The following is an 18,204-nucleotide window of genomic DNA, read 5'->3' on the forward strand; positions in this document are numbered from 1 at the left end:
GGCGGGTTGGCGGGTTAACCTGTCCGCCTAACCCGTTTATTAAACGGGTCAGCCGGGTTGGCATACCCCCAACCCGAACCCAACCCGTTTATTAAACGGGTTAGGCGGGTTGGCGGGTTGACCCATTTATTAAACGGGTTGGCTTAAGCTAGGCGGGTTGGCGGGTCATGTCAGGTTTTGCCACCCCTATGTGCATCGTTGGTTCATCTAAAGCGTGTGATTCTCCTGTTTGATGCCTCACGCAAGAAATGCTTTACTCCTACTAAAACTGCAAATGGTCTTGTAAGTAATTAACAATAATGTTTATTTCTCGTCGTGCTATTACCACTACTACTACTACCGCTGCCAAAACCAAACCACAATCCGTGCTATTAGGACAAAAAAAAAAGCAGCAGCAGCAATGATCAAGTTAATATGTGTCTTTCTTCTCATTTCTATCTGCCCAAGCAGGACATGTAATACGTAAAAACTACTCCATGTATAAAGAACACCACCAAGAGCGTGATCTGCTGGTTGGTATAAAACCCAGTTGGATCATCTTGTTCATTGGTGTGATCATGAAGATGCCTAGCTCAAGCAGTCCAACCGTAGCTGGGGTTCCCTTGGGCATAGCCCTTGCTTTTGTGCTTCTCTCGGCCTGGATGATGGTGCACAGGTGGAGACAAAGAGGCAAGATTGGGCCAAAGACGTGGCCCATTGTTGGAGCTGCGATTGAGCAATTCATCAACTATGATAGGATGCATGATTGGTTAGCAGAATATCTATCCAAATCAAGCTCCATTTTTGTGCCCATGCCATTCGCATCTTACACATATACCGCTGATCCCGCAAACGTAGAGCACGTTCTCAAGACAAACTTCCAGAACTATCCCAAGGTATTATCATTCTCATCAGGAATTCATGCATGTAGTTCAGATTTGCAAGCATAGGGTTTGAATCGATTTTAGTGTTGGGCGCAAGATTCTAATTTTTTAGTCACGTTCATATATATGTTCTACGACTGACCTACGTTTTGGACTCAATTTGGCCTCCTTAATTTGCAACTAAACAAACATATATGTATATATAAAAGTAGCTGCCATACCCTAAAGTGCGCAACTACCAGCGCAATCATACTGGCCATCCATTGTAGCCTTTATGGACAGCCAGTGCAAAAAATGCAAAAAAAAAAATCGCTAAAAAGTGAGTTTTTCTGCTTTTTTTAGGCTTTAGTGGCGCTAAAGGTCCCGGTTCTGCTGGGACCTTTAGCGGCACTCAAAAGTATTGTTAAAACTCTTTCTAAAAATGGATGTGTGTATCCTTTAAGTGTTTTACCGACGCTTTTGAGCACCACTAAAAGTCCCAGCAGAACTGAGACCTTTAACAGCGCTCTAAAAGCATCGCTAAAGCCTAAAAAAACAACACATTTTTTTTGCTGGCCATCCATCAAGACCACGATGGACGGCAAGTATGATTGGTAGGTGTGCACCTAAGGGTTGCACACTATCATATATATATATATATATATATATATATATATATATATATATATATATATATAGAGAGAGAGAGAGAGAGAGAGAGAGATGGGTAGGTGCGAAATTGATATGTGCTAAATGGGTTTTTTGGCTCTGTCGGTATTTTTTTCGCAGTTCCAACCCCATAAATGTGTTAGGCATGGTTGATTTACGAGAAATCTACACCTGATCATGTGTTTTCGATAAAAAAAATTGATATTTGGAGCCTCAAAAATTTACAAAGATTTTGGACCGTTGATTTTTCAAACCTTATAAAAACCCACCCATGTATCGGAATCGAACACTTCAAGAGCTGATCCCTATAAAATCAAGTACATAGATCACATCTCTACAGTCAGAATTTAAAAATAAAACAAAACCCCCCCTGAAAAACTCATTTAGAACCTATCATTTCGCACCTACCAATTACTCTCTCTCTCTCTCTCTCTCTCTCTCTCTCTCTCTCTCTCTCTCTCTCTATATATATATATATATATATATATATATATATATATAGTGATTGGTGCTCACACGTTAGGTGTTAAATGCACTAAATAGGTTTTTCAGTCTTTTTCCATTTTATTTATAAATTCTGAACACGGCTTTGTTGCACGGCCTTGAACACAGCAGAGTAATAATGGCTTAATTCTTGGTTTTATAAAATAGGTTATAAACGCACACTGACGGCTAGTAAACAATCGGAGCAAACTGAACAGAGGGTGTTCAAGGCTTCAAGCTCTGTTCGTTTCTTGTTTTAGCCGAGCTTGAGCTCATACAGAGCCAGAGGAGCTGAAGGGGCCAATCATGATCTAGTTTATTTACAAAAAAGCCAATACAATTTCTAGAGTTGAAAATAATAGAATTTGAAGCGCAAACCTACTAAGCCAAGCTTGAACTGGCTCACCGACCCGACTAAATAAATAATTATTTCAAAATTGTAAGCAAAATAGGATTGGAACTCCTAAACTTATTACTTGCAACCCAAACACTTCAACCATCTACGCTCTATTATATAAAACATATGTAAAATATATTTATTATTAAATAGCAAGCCTATACGAACAAAGCTAGGCCGAACATTGGTCATTCATGTTTAGCTGTTTGGTTTGCTGAGCTCTTTACAAGCAGAACATGAGCTGAGCCACAAGTAGCTCATCTTGTTTCGCAGCCCTGAGTACAGTACAGTACAATGTTTGTATGACAGGTAACTCTTTCCTTATTCTAATTGCATGCAACCAACCATATATCCGTCAAGCTTGGCCAAGGTCTAGGATAGGAGTAACGGGCCAAGTGTTGGGCAGGGATCAATTCCAAATCTTAGGCATTGGATGCCCACTTTGTTAATGTGGCAGACTAATGCATCCATGTGTCTGTTGGGTTTCAGGCTGGGCAAGGCATAGGCTAGGAAGCATTTAAAGTTCATCAGACTAGCTAGATCTGTTGTTGTTTAACAAGCCCACTTGGACAAGTTCTATGAATTCCAACAAGTCCCAACAAGCTAATTATCTAGCATGTTTGAGCAAATTTGTATTTGCATCAGACCTGTTATGATGAATTCACAGATGATGCTTTCCCAGACACATAATCGTAATAATATTGATGATGATTATGTAATAGTTTCCACTTTTTTAAAGGGCGAGAGATATCAGTCACACATGGAGGTTCTGCTCGGAGACGGGATATTTAACACCGATGGGGAGATGTGGAGAAAACAGAGGAAGACGGCAAGTTTTGAGTTCGCTTCCAAGAACTTGAGAGATTTCAGCACCATTGTTTTCAGAGAATACGCTCTGAAGCTTTCACATATCTTATGCTTAGCTTCCATAAGCAATCAGCAGATAGACATGCAGGTGTGTGTGTGTGTGTGTGTGTGTGTGTGTGTGTGTGTGTGTGTTTACAAAATCACTTGGATTTCGTGTTTTGCCTGAAATATGGAGGTTTCTCATGTAATCGTGGACTGCTTCCTTCCTTGGCAAAGCATCTGTAATAGATTCTATTTAAACAGGTAAAATTTGGTTGATTTGAGATTAAAATTTATGGATTGAAGCTAGTTCCCCATGCAAGCTAGTACTTTGTAATTGATATTGAGTTTAAACAAAATGAATACATTTACCATGTTCTGCCCCCGAGAAGAAACAATCTGTCGCCACTATTACACTTGCACTTTTAAGTATACCGAAACTTCCATGACATATAATTTCCAAGATGCAGATGCAGAGATTAAAAATTATGCTCACTCCTGTTGTTTTTAGGCATATACTGACCATCCCTGCTATGACTGCATAATTTCTTCTTACCATGTTCTCCATTATGTTATAGGAATTGCTGATGAGGATGACATTAGATTCAATAGGAAAGGTTGGGTTTGGGACGGAGTTAGGTACATTATCTCCTCAGCTACCTAACAATGAATTTGCTCGGGCTTTTGACACCGCAAATATCATTGTCACTCTCCGATTCCTCGATCCTTTGTGGAGAATCAAACGTTTCTTGCAGATTGGCTCAGAAGCCTTGCTGAATCAAAGCATTAAATTCTTAGATGATTTCACATGCGCAATGATCAGAAAAAGGAAAGCAGAGATTGAAGAAGCTCGTGCCAGTGGCAGGAAAGGCAAGGTATGTATTCTAAACAACAGAAAAGTGTTTCACAGAATCAAAATTGTTGGTCTCAGTTCCATGAGGTACTCTTCTGATAATCACCGGTTCACCTGCAATGGTTTGAGTCAACCACTAAAAGGCAGCATTAATTGAATCTACCAAGTGACCAGGATGAGGACAAATTGCTGTCTTTTACATAGCAACTTCGTTTGTTGGGTTTGAATAATTGTTACATCAAACTATTTTGAAATCATACACTGGTCGAGTTCTTGAGGTACTTGGCTAGCAGACTTGAAGTGCAAGAATGGCTCATGATCTGCTTTAAATCAAGGGGGAGTTTGGCTCAAAGGCTCAATGTTATTTAAGCCAAGGTACTGAAGAATGACCACCCAGGTCAGGTTCTTCATAAATCTATGGCAACACACTAACCAGAAAGCTGGGATTCATACAAAATCTAAGTCTTGAACTGGTCTGGCCAGTTTAATTTGCTTATTAAAAAAATTTGCAGATAATCTTGAAACTAAGCATTAGTATATATAAACCAGAAATTTAGAAATTTTGCAAGGTTACTACTCAAAGAACCAAATACCAACATCAATGATATTAAGCAAATCAGGTGCATGTTATCACAATCTAAGGATGAATAGCCTGAGTATGTAGCCAAAACAGTATAGCACCCTGGACTCTACACTGGTTCAGGTCCAGCTACAAGAGACTTTTTTGGATTTATAACCTGAAGAAACCACGCCTCGCACGAAGACCTGGCCGCACTGGCTTAGCCGACCATACCTACGGTCATCGTGCTGGCAGCATAAAACTCTGAGGCTAGGACACCCCCCCCTGCCCTCGGGGCCTATACTACGTAGGTGTTGGCTTGTGCAGAAGGGCGACACCCATGGGAATCAAACCTTGACTGCCCGTCTATTAGCCATGGTCCCACCCCACTACGCCAAACCCCCTTGGGGCAGCTACAAGAAACACTTTGAAACTATAAAAAATTGAAGCTAATTGACATTTGAAAACAGGTCCAGGATTGAGCTTTCTGGTTATCAATTTAAATCTGATGACTCTCAGGAACAAAATTGCAGATAAAGCATGATATTCTGTCGAGATTCATAGAGTTGAGTGCGGAATCAGAAAGCAGATTGACAGAGAAAACACTGAGAGACATAGTTCTGAACTTTGTCATTGCGGGCCGTGATACAACTGCTACAACAATGTCTTGGTTTATCTACATGATGATAAAAAACCCACGGGCTGCAAATAAAGTATACAAGGAGCTGACAGAATTTGAAGAGGAAAAGATGAAAGAGAAAAATATGAATACTTCAGCCACCTATGATTGTAATGACATCAAGTCATTCACCGAAAGGATATACCAATTTGCTGAACTTTTAAGCTATGATTCACTGGGAAAGTTACTTTACTTGCACGCAGCCATCTCAGAGACGCTTCGACTCTACCCTGCAGTTCCCCAGGTATTAAAAAAAAAAAGCGATCTTACTCTGCACAAAATTTTATTGTTTAGGAGAGGCGAAAATTAAATGTGTCAGATCGTCTTGTTGAGATTTAGAGTGTAACAGGTCTACCGAGCCCTCCATGATAATTGAACAGCATTAACACTATCCATGAATATAATTCAGGACGTTAATTATGTGCATGTAGGATCCAAAAGGCATATTAAAGGACGATGTTCTTCCAGATGGAACTAAAGTGAGAGCCGGAGAGATGGTGACTTACGTCCCTTACTCCATGGGAAGAATGGAATACCTTTGGGGCCATGATGCTGCAGAATTCAAGCCAGAAAGATGGCTCAGGGATGGAATCATGCAACAAGTTTCTCCGTTCAAGTTCACTGCATTTCAGGTATGTCAAAGCGATTCTCAGGTCGTTTTTTTTCTTCTTAATTTCTTCGTGTAGACTTTGGTTGCCAGTTTATACTCGCAACAGGAAGAGATAAGTTACGAAGTATTTGCAAGCAGGCTGGCCCAAGGGTATGCTTGGGGAAGGATTCAGCATTTTTACAGATGAAGATGACACTGGCCATCCTCTGCAGATTTTTCAATTTCAACCTTGTTCCTAACCACCCAGTCCGGTACAGATTGATGACAATTCTCTCCATGGCCTATGGCCTAAAGGTTTCAGTATCTAGGCGCCTTTAAAGGAATATTATATATATATATATATATATATATATATATATATATATATATATATGTATATATATATATATATGTAGTTTTCTCGATTTATGACAAGTACATTATCCAAACAGAAAATGATGTCATTGCTTGGTCATGATCTCAAAAAAGTACACTTATGCCAAAGGAAAAGAAGCATATCAAATCAGTTTTTTTCTTCCTTTATTTTTTTTTCCTTTTTTTTATAAGAAGATGCTGGTGAGAATCCCCCCTCCCCATAAATTCATTAATCAAATAAATCAATCAGTTACACATGCTGGGAGCCAATCCAGTAGCTTATTCTTTCAGGACACAAAATCATTTGAACTATAAAGCATAAAAAGGATATATCCTAACGCCGGCTTAGGACACCTGAATAGCACATAAGCCTTAGAAATCCAGTTAAAGAAATTATGAATATTGGAAATGAAGCACCAGCCCTCCAAAGAAGATTTCATTACACCGATCTAGCGTTTGAAATTGAAATGAATCACAATATCAACCCCAGCGTGAAGGTCATCCAGAATGATGTCCAGCAACTTTATCTCAAGATATATTTGATCCTCTTGAACATACTGCCCAATATTAGATACGTATCCCTCAACAATCGTGTAAACTGAGGAGGGCTTAAGATTGATTCCACCTGCAGCATGGCTTAAGATTGGTTCCACCCGAGGTCCTCCTGCAATTTAACGAATGGGAAAACTTCCTTGGGCCAATCTTGTTTTAAAAATATTCTTCACACACAACTTCCGCACCACATTACAAACATATCTCATCATGTAGGCTTTTATTCCATAGCGACTACACTTTTCAGATGATCACATGAAATACAGCTTCCCTACAGCTCTTGATCCAAGATTGGTTTTGCCTTTTAGAAAACCACCACCCAAGCTCTTGGGGCAAGATGAAGATGGAATTCTCTTCCTCCCATAGCAATTCTCAATAAATTTCTAAATTACTTTTGTTCCATTACAATCGAAGAATAGATGATTATGTTCTTCCTCTTGCCTTTGACAAAGACACTATATGTTAGCCATTGACACCCCAAATATCTTCGATCTGTTCAAAGTCGGCAGTTTATAATTTGCAGCCAAATAAACTATTATCGGATCAGGGCAAATATCCAAACCACTGATTCTCTGATATATTAAGGGCACCATGGATTTTGGGATTCGGTTATTAGCTCATAACCCTCTCATTCTCTAGGGATTTTCCGATGCTAATTGTGCTGGTTGCCCGATACTCGAAGTTCTACATCAAGATATTGTGTATATATTGGGGTAACTGTATTTTCTGGAGTGTAGAAATTACAATCACTTTTATTCTTGGTGACTTTGGCATTTTTATGCCTTAAGCACCCACTATATTTTGTGATAGTATGTCAGCATTGCACAGGACAGTTAATCCTGTGTTTCATAATCGATCAAAACACATTGAGATTAAGTATCACTTTGTTCAAGAGAAGGTGGCGAATAAAAATCTTCATGCTTGTGAGGGCTAGAGCTCACTAAATCAAAATGTTGCCTTCATTGGAAAGAACTATTACAAAAGTGTGAATCATAACCAAACACCACTTTACCCAAGTGGGCCAGCAATCATCGCAACAGTTGCAGCGCAACCTGTCAACTAAACCAAGGAAATATGCATCAAGTCACAACAATCGCAAGATTGAAAATCTGAATCAACAACATAATGACAAGTGTGGTATGCCAAATTTGTTTCAAAACAAATCATACTGCCATGAAATACTATCACAAGTTCAATCAGACATACCTCAAGCGCTCGCCGCAATGTCTATTTCTAAAAACCAAGATCAGACATGGTTTCCTGACACAAGTGCGAGCTCCCACATAATTGTCGATCCAAGCTCGTTAAATATCATGATCATGGTAGATGACGGTAACAAGTTAGAAATAACGCATGTTTACTTCTATTGATCTAGGAGAAAGGAAATTAGATCTCAATAATGTTTTAGTTGTTCTCCAAATGAAAAAGAACTTGATATCTGTCAGCCAATTGACATCTGATCAACCTCTAACCTGTGAATTTTCTGCTAATCATTTTGTTATTAAGGATAAGGAGACTAAGACAGTGATAGCTTCGGGGCATAGGAGCAGAGATCTTTATGTGTTGGATCAAAGTTTTCACATGTTCTCACATAATCTTTGTTTGTCATGTTTAGTATTTTCTGTTGAAACTTATCTAATTGCAATTCATATTGGTCAAAAGGTTTATGATGGCTTAAGACAACACGACATATGAAACGTGTGTGAAACTTAAACTTCTTCTTTCATTGTTTTTTGTGGAAGGAGTTCATAGTGGCTCAAAAAGGACAGTCTATGAAAGGAATGTGTATGTCTTTGTGTATGCATGTCTATATTTACATACATGTACGTGCACATATTCACACACACAACGCATATTATATTATATCTTTATTGGAAATAAAGCATAAAGAGGTATATGGCAGCGATAAGATGTCATTGGTTACCAGCACAAAAAGGTACAAATAAAAAATGCTAGAGATTTCCGCCAATACTTGGTTGGCCAATCCAAAATAGATCATTGTTCAGCTTCTTTATGATAGCACAATATAGCAACGTTTATGTCAAAGATTAGCGGCTTCCTTATTGAAGATTCTCTCTTACCTTTCTAACCAAATAAGCCAGCAGGCTGTGAAAAGTCACTTCCTGGTGAATCTTCGCTTTGCACTGTAGCAGCCTAATGCTGTTCCAGTGCCATTGGTCTTTGAGATCAGGCCAAGGCATTCTAAAGATGGATTGGAAGAAAAGGTCATCACGTAGTCTCTTCATCAGCTTTACATAATTAAAACCCCTATTTTTAAGGTTAGATTGAGTGTTAAAATTGTAACGACCCCAACTTATCCTCGTAAAAAGTGAATTTTTTTTAAAGTAATTGCGGAAACAAAACCCAAACAAAACATCTCATGCAAAGCTCGCAGGCTTCAGCTAGCAAGTTACCCATCACTAACCTCCCGGTCTTGTAAAACAGTTTTGAAAAGAGTCCTTTGCTCTAAAAATCTAAATAAAAAGAAAATAGCATAAACCAAATTCATGCATAATTTAAGAAGAATATAATAATAATAATTTCTATAATCAACTTACCATTCAAGCATTTAAACAAAATATTATGCAATAACATATATCATGCAAAATAAAATAAGCATGAATGCATGAACTAACGTAGAACAGTAAATATGCGTGATTTAATGCACATGTATGAATACCTTATTAAGTTATTTATCAGAGTTGTTTTTGTATGCATGCCCTTATTAAATGCACACAATTTTAGTTTCTATTTTTCCTTAAACCCGTGGATACTCAAAACGGGCATAACTTTCTCGATATCCAAGTTAGGATTTCAGTTGTATCTTAACACACAATTTATATTTTATTACTGAGTTTCACACATGTTCCTCGACCGATATCAGTAATTAGCACCATCCATCGGAATATCAAAAAAATCAGCATCCACTGATGCCACTTTCTTGATATACTAATAACTTCAGACGAGTCAACAACAACACCCCCAGGTAAAGTGGTTGAATTTCCCTAAAATCGTTGTCGAAAGATAAACCACCATATCAAGTTCAGGGGCACAATCACACACAGAGTTTTAGTATCCTCATATATAGTTTTTTTAAAACCGTCATCTAAGATTCTCACATTGTGGAAGGAACATTAAGGAAGAGCTTAATTACATTGTTCGGTCTCTTTTACCTTTTTTAATAAATTCAGGTTCTTTACACAAGAACTGTTTTGCAAATCAACATACAAAACCAAATTTTGAGCCTTGACTCGCATAATTTAACAATGCAATTAATTTTGGAAAGCCAATAATTTCATAAACAAATTTTGCAATGCATAAATTTAAATGACAAAATTGGAGCAATACATGCTCCTGGCCCACATGACCTGCAGTAGTTCACATCCGACCACAAAAGAGTCTCAGGGTGATTTATGCATTTTTTTACAAAATCTCAATGAACATGCAACACGTGTTTCAGACATTTTCACAATGCATATTCAATCACACAACAAGAATGTACATGAAACCAATTGCATACGTATGCGAATAGATGCTTGCAAAACACATTATCATGATCTAATTTATGCATAAACTCTCAAACATGCATATGATTATATTTATGCAAACATCAAAATAACCTCAGAATTTTCATACGTATAATATGCATATTTGTAACATAATATTTGAATGCATAATATGCACAATCAACCACATCGTATAGGTGTCCCTATAGTCCAAATGATTGTAGATTCGAATATTGCTACACTATTAAGAAAAGTAGCATACAAAACACTGTCAATCTGATCAAAATCCATCGGCCACAAACCATGGCAATCTGATTAGAATGCACAAGAGTTGAGAAGGGACAAATCTGGTTCAAATTTAACCGGACCAAGCACCAACCGCCAGGCCAGACTTATGCTGCATCACAAGCATAGCAATATGTTGTTGACAACATGCTATTGCTAGACAGCAACATGTTGTTGGCAATATGTTGTTGTTATAGGAACATATAACATGTTGCAGACAACGAAATAGTGTGGTACAAAAATCTTCAACACTATAATACTCAACAACAGTCCACAAAATAACACGTATATACAACATATTTTTCATCATTTATGGCAGTCCATATGGCGAGAACATTTTAACATTCAGTCAACAAGACAACATTAAAAAATTCCAACATAGTGCTAACATCAGTCAACAATTGCGATAAATCAAAATTGTTTTGACATCAAACTTAGTAGCCTCAAAACAAATTCGACAGCATCAAAAACAGTTTTGATATGCATAACAACATCATGAATAATTTTGATATCCATAACAGCATCAAAAACAATTTTGATATCAAAACAGTTTTGATAGTAAACATAGCAACAACAAAGCAGTTTTGAAAACAAACAACGTAACCGCATCAAAATAGCTTTGATGTCAAACCATAATAATACTGGGAATTTAATCTGATATTTGCCATAACAGAAATCAGATTTTTATAATAGCCCACGATTTCAGCATATAAATATGACTTGAAAGTGAATTTAATCACAGTCTTATGGCAGGTCTTAAACAGCATACTAAGGCTCCTGCGACAGGCAAGACCTGATCTACGTACTTGAAAAAACTTGGCATATTTGGGTCAGATCTGCGCACACACACACACACACACACACACACACACACACACACACACACACACATATATATATATATATATATATATATATATATATATATATATATATATATATATATATATATATATATATTGCAAATTTATACCAGATTTGCATACATATCTATATGTTGCAGATATGTACCAGATCTGCATGCATATATATAGTATTTCAGGTAACAACAGAACAGAAAAAGAAATATATCGATCAGCTGCATGTGTGAACCATTAAACCCCTGAACAAAAACAGGCTAAGGACAATAAACTTAATTAAATTCTTTTTTTCAAAAAGATAACAGAACATGTATATACCGATGACATAGACATAAGAAAAATTAACACATGTAAGTGAAGTGCATGTTTTCATATGTATCAACAGAATCTATATCATGAGCATACATTTTTTTTTATGCATGAACCATGAAATTCGATAATGTGCCTATACAACAATGACTAAGATCGATAGACCTGAAATATATTGACACATGTCTATATCTTTTTATTTTTGAACATGAGTATTAAATCTCAGCCTATGCCAAAAATCAGCAGGGCCAAAATTTATATATATATAGCATAAAAAGAGGATTAGATACAGAAATCGACAGCATGTATGTAAATCCAAGAATACTTAATGTTAAACCCATATTTAAACATAAAAATCATTGGTATGGTTACATCAATCAGGGATATACAAAATCATGATTCAAAACATAGGTTTAAACATGTTTTTAGAAATCAGATTGTATTTTCCCTTTGAAAATTTTATGTGAATTAGATTTAATCTCGTTTCTCCCCGCTCGAATCTAGAAAGGAACATGTACCTTAGTTTGGAAGTAAAAAGAGACTGAAAATCATCAAATATTGGGTGAGAATGATGGATTTTCCTCCTTTCTTCTTCTTCTTCCTTCCTTTCTTTCTTTCTTTCTCTCTTTTCTCTCTCTCTAGAATAACGATTCTAGAGAAAGGGGGAATCCAACCCCTTTTTATCTTCTTTCTAGAATTTTTATTTTTCTTATTATTTTTTTGTTTTATCTCTAAAAACCTTCTTATCTAAAAGACTCCTCTAGAGGGTGGTGTCCCCTCTAGAGGGTGACGTCCCCTCTAGAGGACTCTCTTTCATAGAGGGTTTAGGGTAGAACTCAACCTCTCTAACCACTCTCCTTTATTATCCTTTTATATATATTTTGTTTTATTTATCTTTTTATTAATGGGTTATTTAGAGGGTGATGTCCCCTCTAGAGGACCCATTTAGGTAGAGTTCTATTTCATGAAGAACTCCACCTTGTCTATTAAATAAATTCATAATTTATTTGATTAATTAATATTTAATATTTAATATTTAATTATTAAATAATTTATTCTAAAAATATTTCAATGGGCATTGCCCCTCTTTGTAATTTTGAAAACAAACAACGCAACCGCATCAAAATAGCTTTAATGTCAAATCATAATAACATTGGAAATTAAATATGATATTAGTCATAACAGAAATCAAATTTTTATTACAGCCCATGATTTCAGCATATAAATATGTCTTTAAAGCAAATTTAATCACAATCTTATGGCTGGTCTTAAACAGCATACTAAGGCTCCTACGGCAGGCAAGACTCGATCTGCGTACTTGGAAAAACTTGGCAGATCTGGGCCGGATATTCGTGCGCGCACACACACACACACACACACACACACACACACACACACACACACATATATATATATATACATGTGTGTGTGTACAGAACTGAAAAAAATATATATCTATAAGCTGCATGTGTGAACCATTAAACCCTTGGACAGAAACAAGCTAAGGACAATAAACCAAATTAATTTTTTTTTGTCAAAAAGATAATAGAATATGTATGTGTCGATTACATAGGCATGAGAAAAATATTAACACATGTAAGTGAAGTGCATGTTTTCAGATGTATCAATCGAATCTATATCAGGAGCATTTTTTTTTATTCATGAACCATGAAATTTGATAATGTTCCTATACAAGAATCACTAAGATCAATAGGTCTGAAATATGTTGACACATACATATATCCTTTTTTTTTTAACATGAGTATTAAAGCCCAACCTATGCCAAAAATCAGTAGGGCCAAAATTTATATTTTCGGCAAAAAAAAAGGATTAGATGAAGAAATTGACAGCATGTATGCAAATCCAAGAATACTTAATGTTAAACCAATAATTAAACATAAAAATCGTTGGTATGGTTACATCAACCAGGGATATACAAAATCATGATTCAAAATATAGGTTTAAACATGTTTTAAGAAATCAGATTGTATTTTCTCCTTAAAAAATTTATATGAATTAGATTTAAACCCGTTCGAATCTAGAGGGGAACCCTACCTTAGTTTGGAAATGAAAAGAGACCGAAAAATCATCGGATGTTGGGTGAGAATGATGGATTTTCCTTCTTTCCTCTTCTTCTTCCTTTCTTTCTTTCTCTCTCTTTTCTCTCTTTCTCGCACGAGTTGGGCTCCCTTCTCTCTCTAGAATAACGATTCTAGAGAGAGGGGAATCCAAACCTTTTTGTGTTTGGCTCTGATAAAAGGAAGGCAGATGTGATAGGGAAAGAATAATGATAATGATAAAGGAAAAATATTAGAAGATTGATTCAGAAGAATATTCACCACAATGTGTTCTTTCTATTTATTATATATGTTGAACCTTAGTAAGCAAGTTCTGATTTCCTCTGTGGACGTAAGCATAGAACTGTCGAACCACATAATTTTTGTCTCTCTTTTCGTTTATGGTATCAGATCTTAACCAAACTTTTATTGGTTTTTTTTTTGAATGGCTGTTGCATCAAACACTCCATCTCAATCAAAGTTCCCATGTCTAACAATGCTTAACATTGCTAACTTTGTGTCGATAAAGCTGACACATTCAAATTACATTCTCTGAAGGACGCAGATGCTAGGTCTCATTGAAAGTCAAGACCTACGAGGATTTATCGATGGGAGGAAGTCACCTCCTGAAATGCTTATTGGTGGCAATGATGGTGGAAGCAACGAGAATCCTGAGTTCATCTTATGATGGATAACGGGCACTCCCTCAGAAGATGTTCTGGGAATCATGGTTGGCATTGACATAGCCTCTCAAGAAGGTTTTGCTCTTGACTCTCAAGAACAGGAGTGTGTCCTACTTCAAAAGCTCCAAACCCATAGTAAGAAAAATCAATTCATTTTTTAGTATATTACTACTATCAAAAATGTGTCTGGTGAATTGGCTGCCATCAGCAAGCTGGTTAATGACCTAACAAGGTCTTTAATCTCCTAAATGGTCTCTGCTCTGAGTATTTGGTCTTCATCACCACAATGATGAAACCCTGAGTTCCTGCCTATAAACATCTAGTTCCAGTACTTCAAATGATGAGTTGTGGAGCCTGATTCACTGTTTTTGCCCCTGCAGGAAGGGGGGTCCAGGGGCTCCCCCCGACGCGGGTCGCCCCTGGCGGGGGGTTATAGGGGGGGCAGCGCCCCCCCCAGAAGAAATTTTTTCTGGGGCTTATGTTTGGGACCCGGTTTTCAGTGGATCCGACCCGATTTGGTTAGGGTTAAGGTTGTCGCCCTTGCCTTGTTTATATTCTCGCTTTTCTTTCCCGAACTTGTAACTGTCTGTTAAGAGTAATAAAATTTCTCTCTGGGCGACCGTGGTTTTTTACTCTCTCTCGGATTTAAGGAGAGGTTTTTCCACGTAAATCTGTGTTCTTCTTGTGTTTTGTTTGATCGTTCTTGTTCTTTGTTTCCTTTTGATTGTCTCTTGCTCGTGGTTTTTCCTAACAACTGGTATCAGAGCATTGGTTCGTTGGAGCAAGAATGGAAGAGGGAAAGATAAAGATCGATCGGTTCGACGGTAAGGATTTCGGTTTCTGGAAGATGCAGATCGAGGATCTGCTGTATCAAAAGAAACTGTATCAGCCTCTATCGGGAAAGAAACCAGAGACGATGGGGGAAGAAGAATGGCTATTGTTGGATCGACAAGCCCTAGGTGTGATTCGTCTCACCCTGTCTCGCAATGTTGCGTTTAACATTGCAAATGAGAAGACGACGGCAGATTTGATGGCGGCTTTGTCAAACATGTACGAGAAGCCATCCGCCTCTAACAAAGTGTATTTGATGCGAAGACTGTTCAATCTGAAGATGGTTGAGGGTGCCTCTGTGACAGATCATATCAATGAGTTCAACACCATCACAAGTCAGTTGAGTTCGGTGAGCATCGATTTCGATGATGAGGTAAAAGCCCTCATTCTTCTATCCTCTTTACCCGAGAGTTGGGGTGCGACGGTAACTGCGGTGAGCAGTTCGTCTGGCCAGAAGAAGTTAAAACTCTTAGAAATTCGAGATATGATTCTCAGTGAGGATATTCGGAGAAAGGAGTCGGGAGAATCCTCAGGCGCTGCCTTGAGTTTCGAAGGCAGAGGAAGAAACTTTCAACGGGGACATAGTTCAAACCGTGGTAAGTCAAGGTCAAAGGGAAGGAGTAAGTCGAGACCTCGTGGTGACCTTGTCTGTTGGAACTGCGATAAGAAGGGTCATCTAAAGCGGGATTGCAAAGCTCCTAAGAAGAAGAAGAACCAGGACAACGCTCAGTCTGTGAATGCAACAGTTGAAGAAACTACATGTTTTGAGGACGTTTTGATCTTGAGCGTGGACAGTCCGATCGAGTCGTGGATTTTAGACTCAGGTGCCTCTTTTCACTCTACTCCGTGCAAAGAGCTTATGCACAATTTTGTGGCCGAAAAGCTTGGTAAGGTTTATTTAGCTGATGATGAGCAGTTAGATATTATGGGGAGGGGTGATGTGCATATTACGACTGCTTCTGGGTCCAAATGGACATTGCATAATGTTCGTTATATACCTGGTTTAAAGAGAAATCTGATTTCAATAGGTCAGTTGGATAGTGCCGGGTATAAAATGGTATTTGGACATGGTTTCTGGAAAATTGTGAAGGGAATCTTGGTTGTTGCACATGGAAGAAAATTGGGGACCCTGTACATGACTGATAGCGACCGAGATATTGTTGCTTCGGTGAGTTCGGAAGCAGATGCTAAGTTGTGGCATTGTAGACTCGGGCACATGAGCGAGAAAGGGATGAAGGTGTTAGCATCAAAGGGACTATTGCCAGACTTGAAGTCTGTACACACTGGTTTCTGTGAGGATTGCGTGTTAGGCAAACAGAAACGGGTCAGTTTCTCAAAGATCGGAAGAGAACCGAGGGCAGAGAAATTGGAATTAGTACACACTGATGTTTGGGGACCAGCCCCTGTTTGTTCCCTTGGAGGCTCACGATACTATGTGACCTTCATTGATGATTCCACTAGAAAGGTATGGGTTTATTTTTTGAAGAATAAATCTGATGTTTTTGCCACTTTTAAGAAGTGGAAAATAGAGGTAGAAAATGAGACCGGGCTGAAAGTGAAGGGGCTACGGTCTGACAATGGAGGGGAGTATGACAGTACAGAGTTCAAAGCATTTTGTGCGGAGAACGGAATTAAAATGAGTCGGACTGTTCCTAACCGACCACAACAGAATGGAGTTGCTGAGAGGATGAATAGAACTCTCAATGAGCGTGCGAGGAGCATGAGACTGCACGCAGGTTTGCCCAAAGCATTTTGGGTTGATGCTATCAATACTGCAGCCTATCTGATCAACCGGGGTCCTTCAGTCCCATTGGATATGAAACTGCCAGAAGAAAAATGGACGGGAAAGAAGGTAAATCTATCTCATTTAAGAATTTTTGGTTGTGTTTCTTATGTACACATTGATTCTGAGAATAGGGATAAGCTAGATGCTAAGGCCCAAAAATGTTACTTCATTGGATATGGCTCTAATTACTTTGGTTATCGTTTCTGGAATGAAGAAAATCGGAAAGTAATAAGAACTAATGATGTAACATTTAATGAGAATGTGTTTTACAAAGACAGGTCCAGTGTAGAATCAGAGGGGACAGAAAAACAAGAAGATATGATGAGAGAGATTGACTTGGAGGAAATCTCAACAAATACCCCTGTTGAGAATTCTGATACAATCGAAGTAGACTCTAACGTAGAGCCAACCACTCCTGCATTTGAGTTGAGGAGATCTGTTAGAGTACCTAAACCTTTGACTCGGTATTCTCCATCTTTACACTACTTACTGTTGACTGATTCTGGCGAGCCAGAACTTTTTTCTGAGGCAATGCAGGTGAAAGATTCGGTTAAGTGGGAGTTAGCAATGCAAGATGAAATCAAGTCTTTGCAAAAGAATGAGACTTGGGTGCTAACCAAATTACCGAAGGGAAAGAAAGCATTGCTGAACAAATGGGTGTATAGAGTGAAAGATGAGTCTGATGGCAGCAAGAGGTACAAGGCAAGATTGGTAGTTAAGGGTTTTCTGCAAAAGGAGGGGATCGACTACACTGAGATATTCTCTCCAGTGGTGAAGTTGACTACCATAAGGACAATTCTTGGTATTGTGGCTGCAGAAAACTTATACCTAGAGCAGTTGGATGTGAAAACTGCTTTTCTCCATGGAGATTTGGAGGAGGAGATTTATATGGTGCAGCCTGAAGGCTTCAAAAGCCAGAGTAAAGAAGACTTGGTGTGTAAACTGCAAAAAAGCCTATATGGCTTAAAGCAAGCTCCAAGGCAATGGTACAAAAGGTTTGACACTTTTATGTGTAACTGTGGATTTAGAAGATCCGAGTTGGA

The 18,204-nt window shown here is 38.0% G+C and overlaps 1 protein-coding gene across 1 annotated transcript; it reads left to right on the forward strand.

Annotated features, from left to right (window-relative positions):
- The first annotated feature begins 476 nt into the window (after window positions 1-476).
- On the forward strand, window positions 477-6,256 carry LOC149847088 (cytochrome P450 704B1-like). Its single transcript, XM_089993175.1, has 6 exons — window positions 477-875; window positions 3,131-3,346; window positions 3,816-4,112; window positions 5,183-5,572; window positions 5,760-5,960; window positions 6,077-6,256. The coding sequence occupies exons 1-6, from the start codon at window positions 477-479 to the stop codon at window positions 6,254-6,256; spliced, it is 1,683 nt and encodes a 560-aa protein (XP_089849301.1).
- Window positions 6,257-18,204: the final 11,948 nt, after the last annotated feature.

This window comes from Nuphar pumila, chromosome 2 (genome assembly GCF_984573655.1).
Source record: "Nuphar pumila chromosome 2, dmNupPumi1.hap1.1, whole genome shotgun sequence".
NCBI lineage: Eukaryota > Viridiplantae > Streptophyta > Magnoliopsida > Nymphaeales > Nymphaeaceae > Nuphar > Nuphar pumila.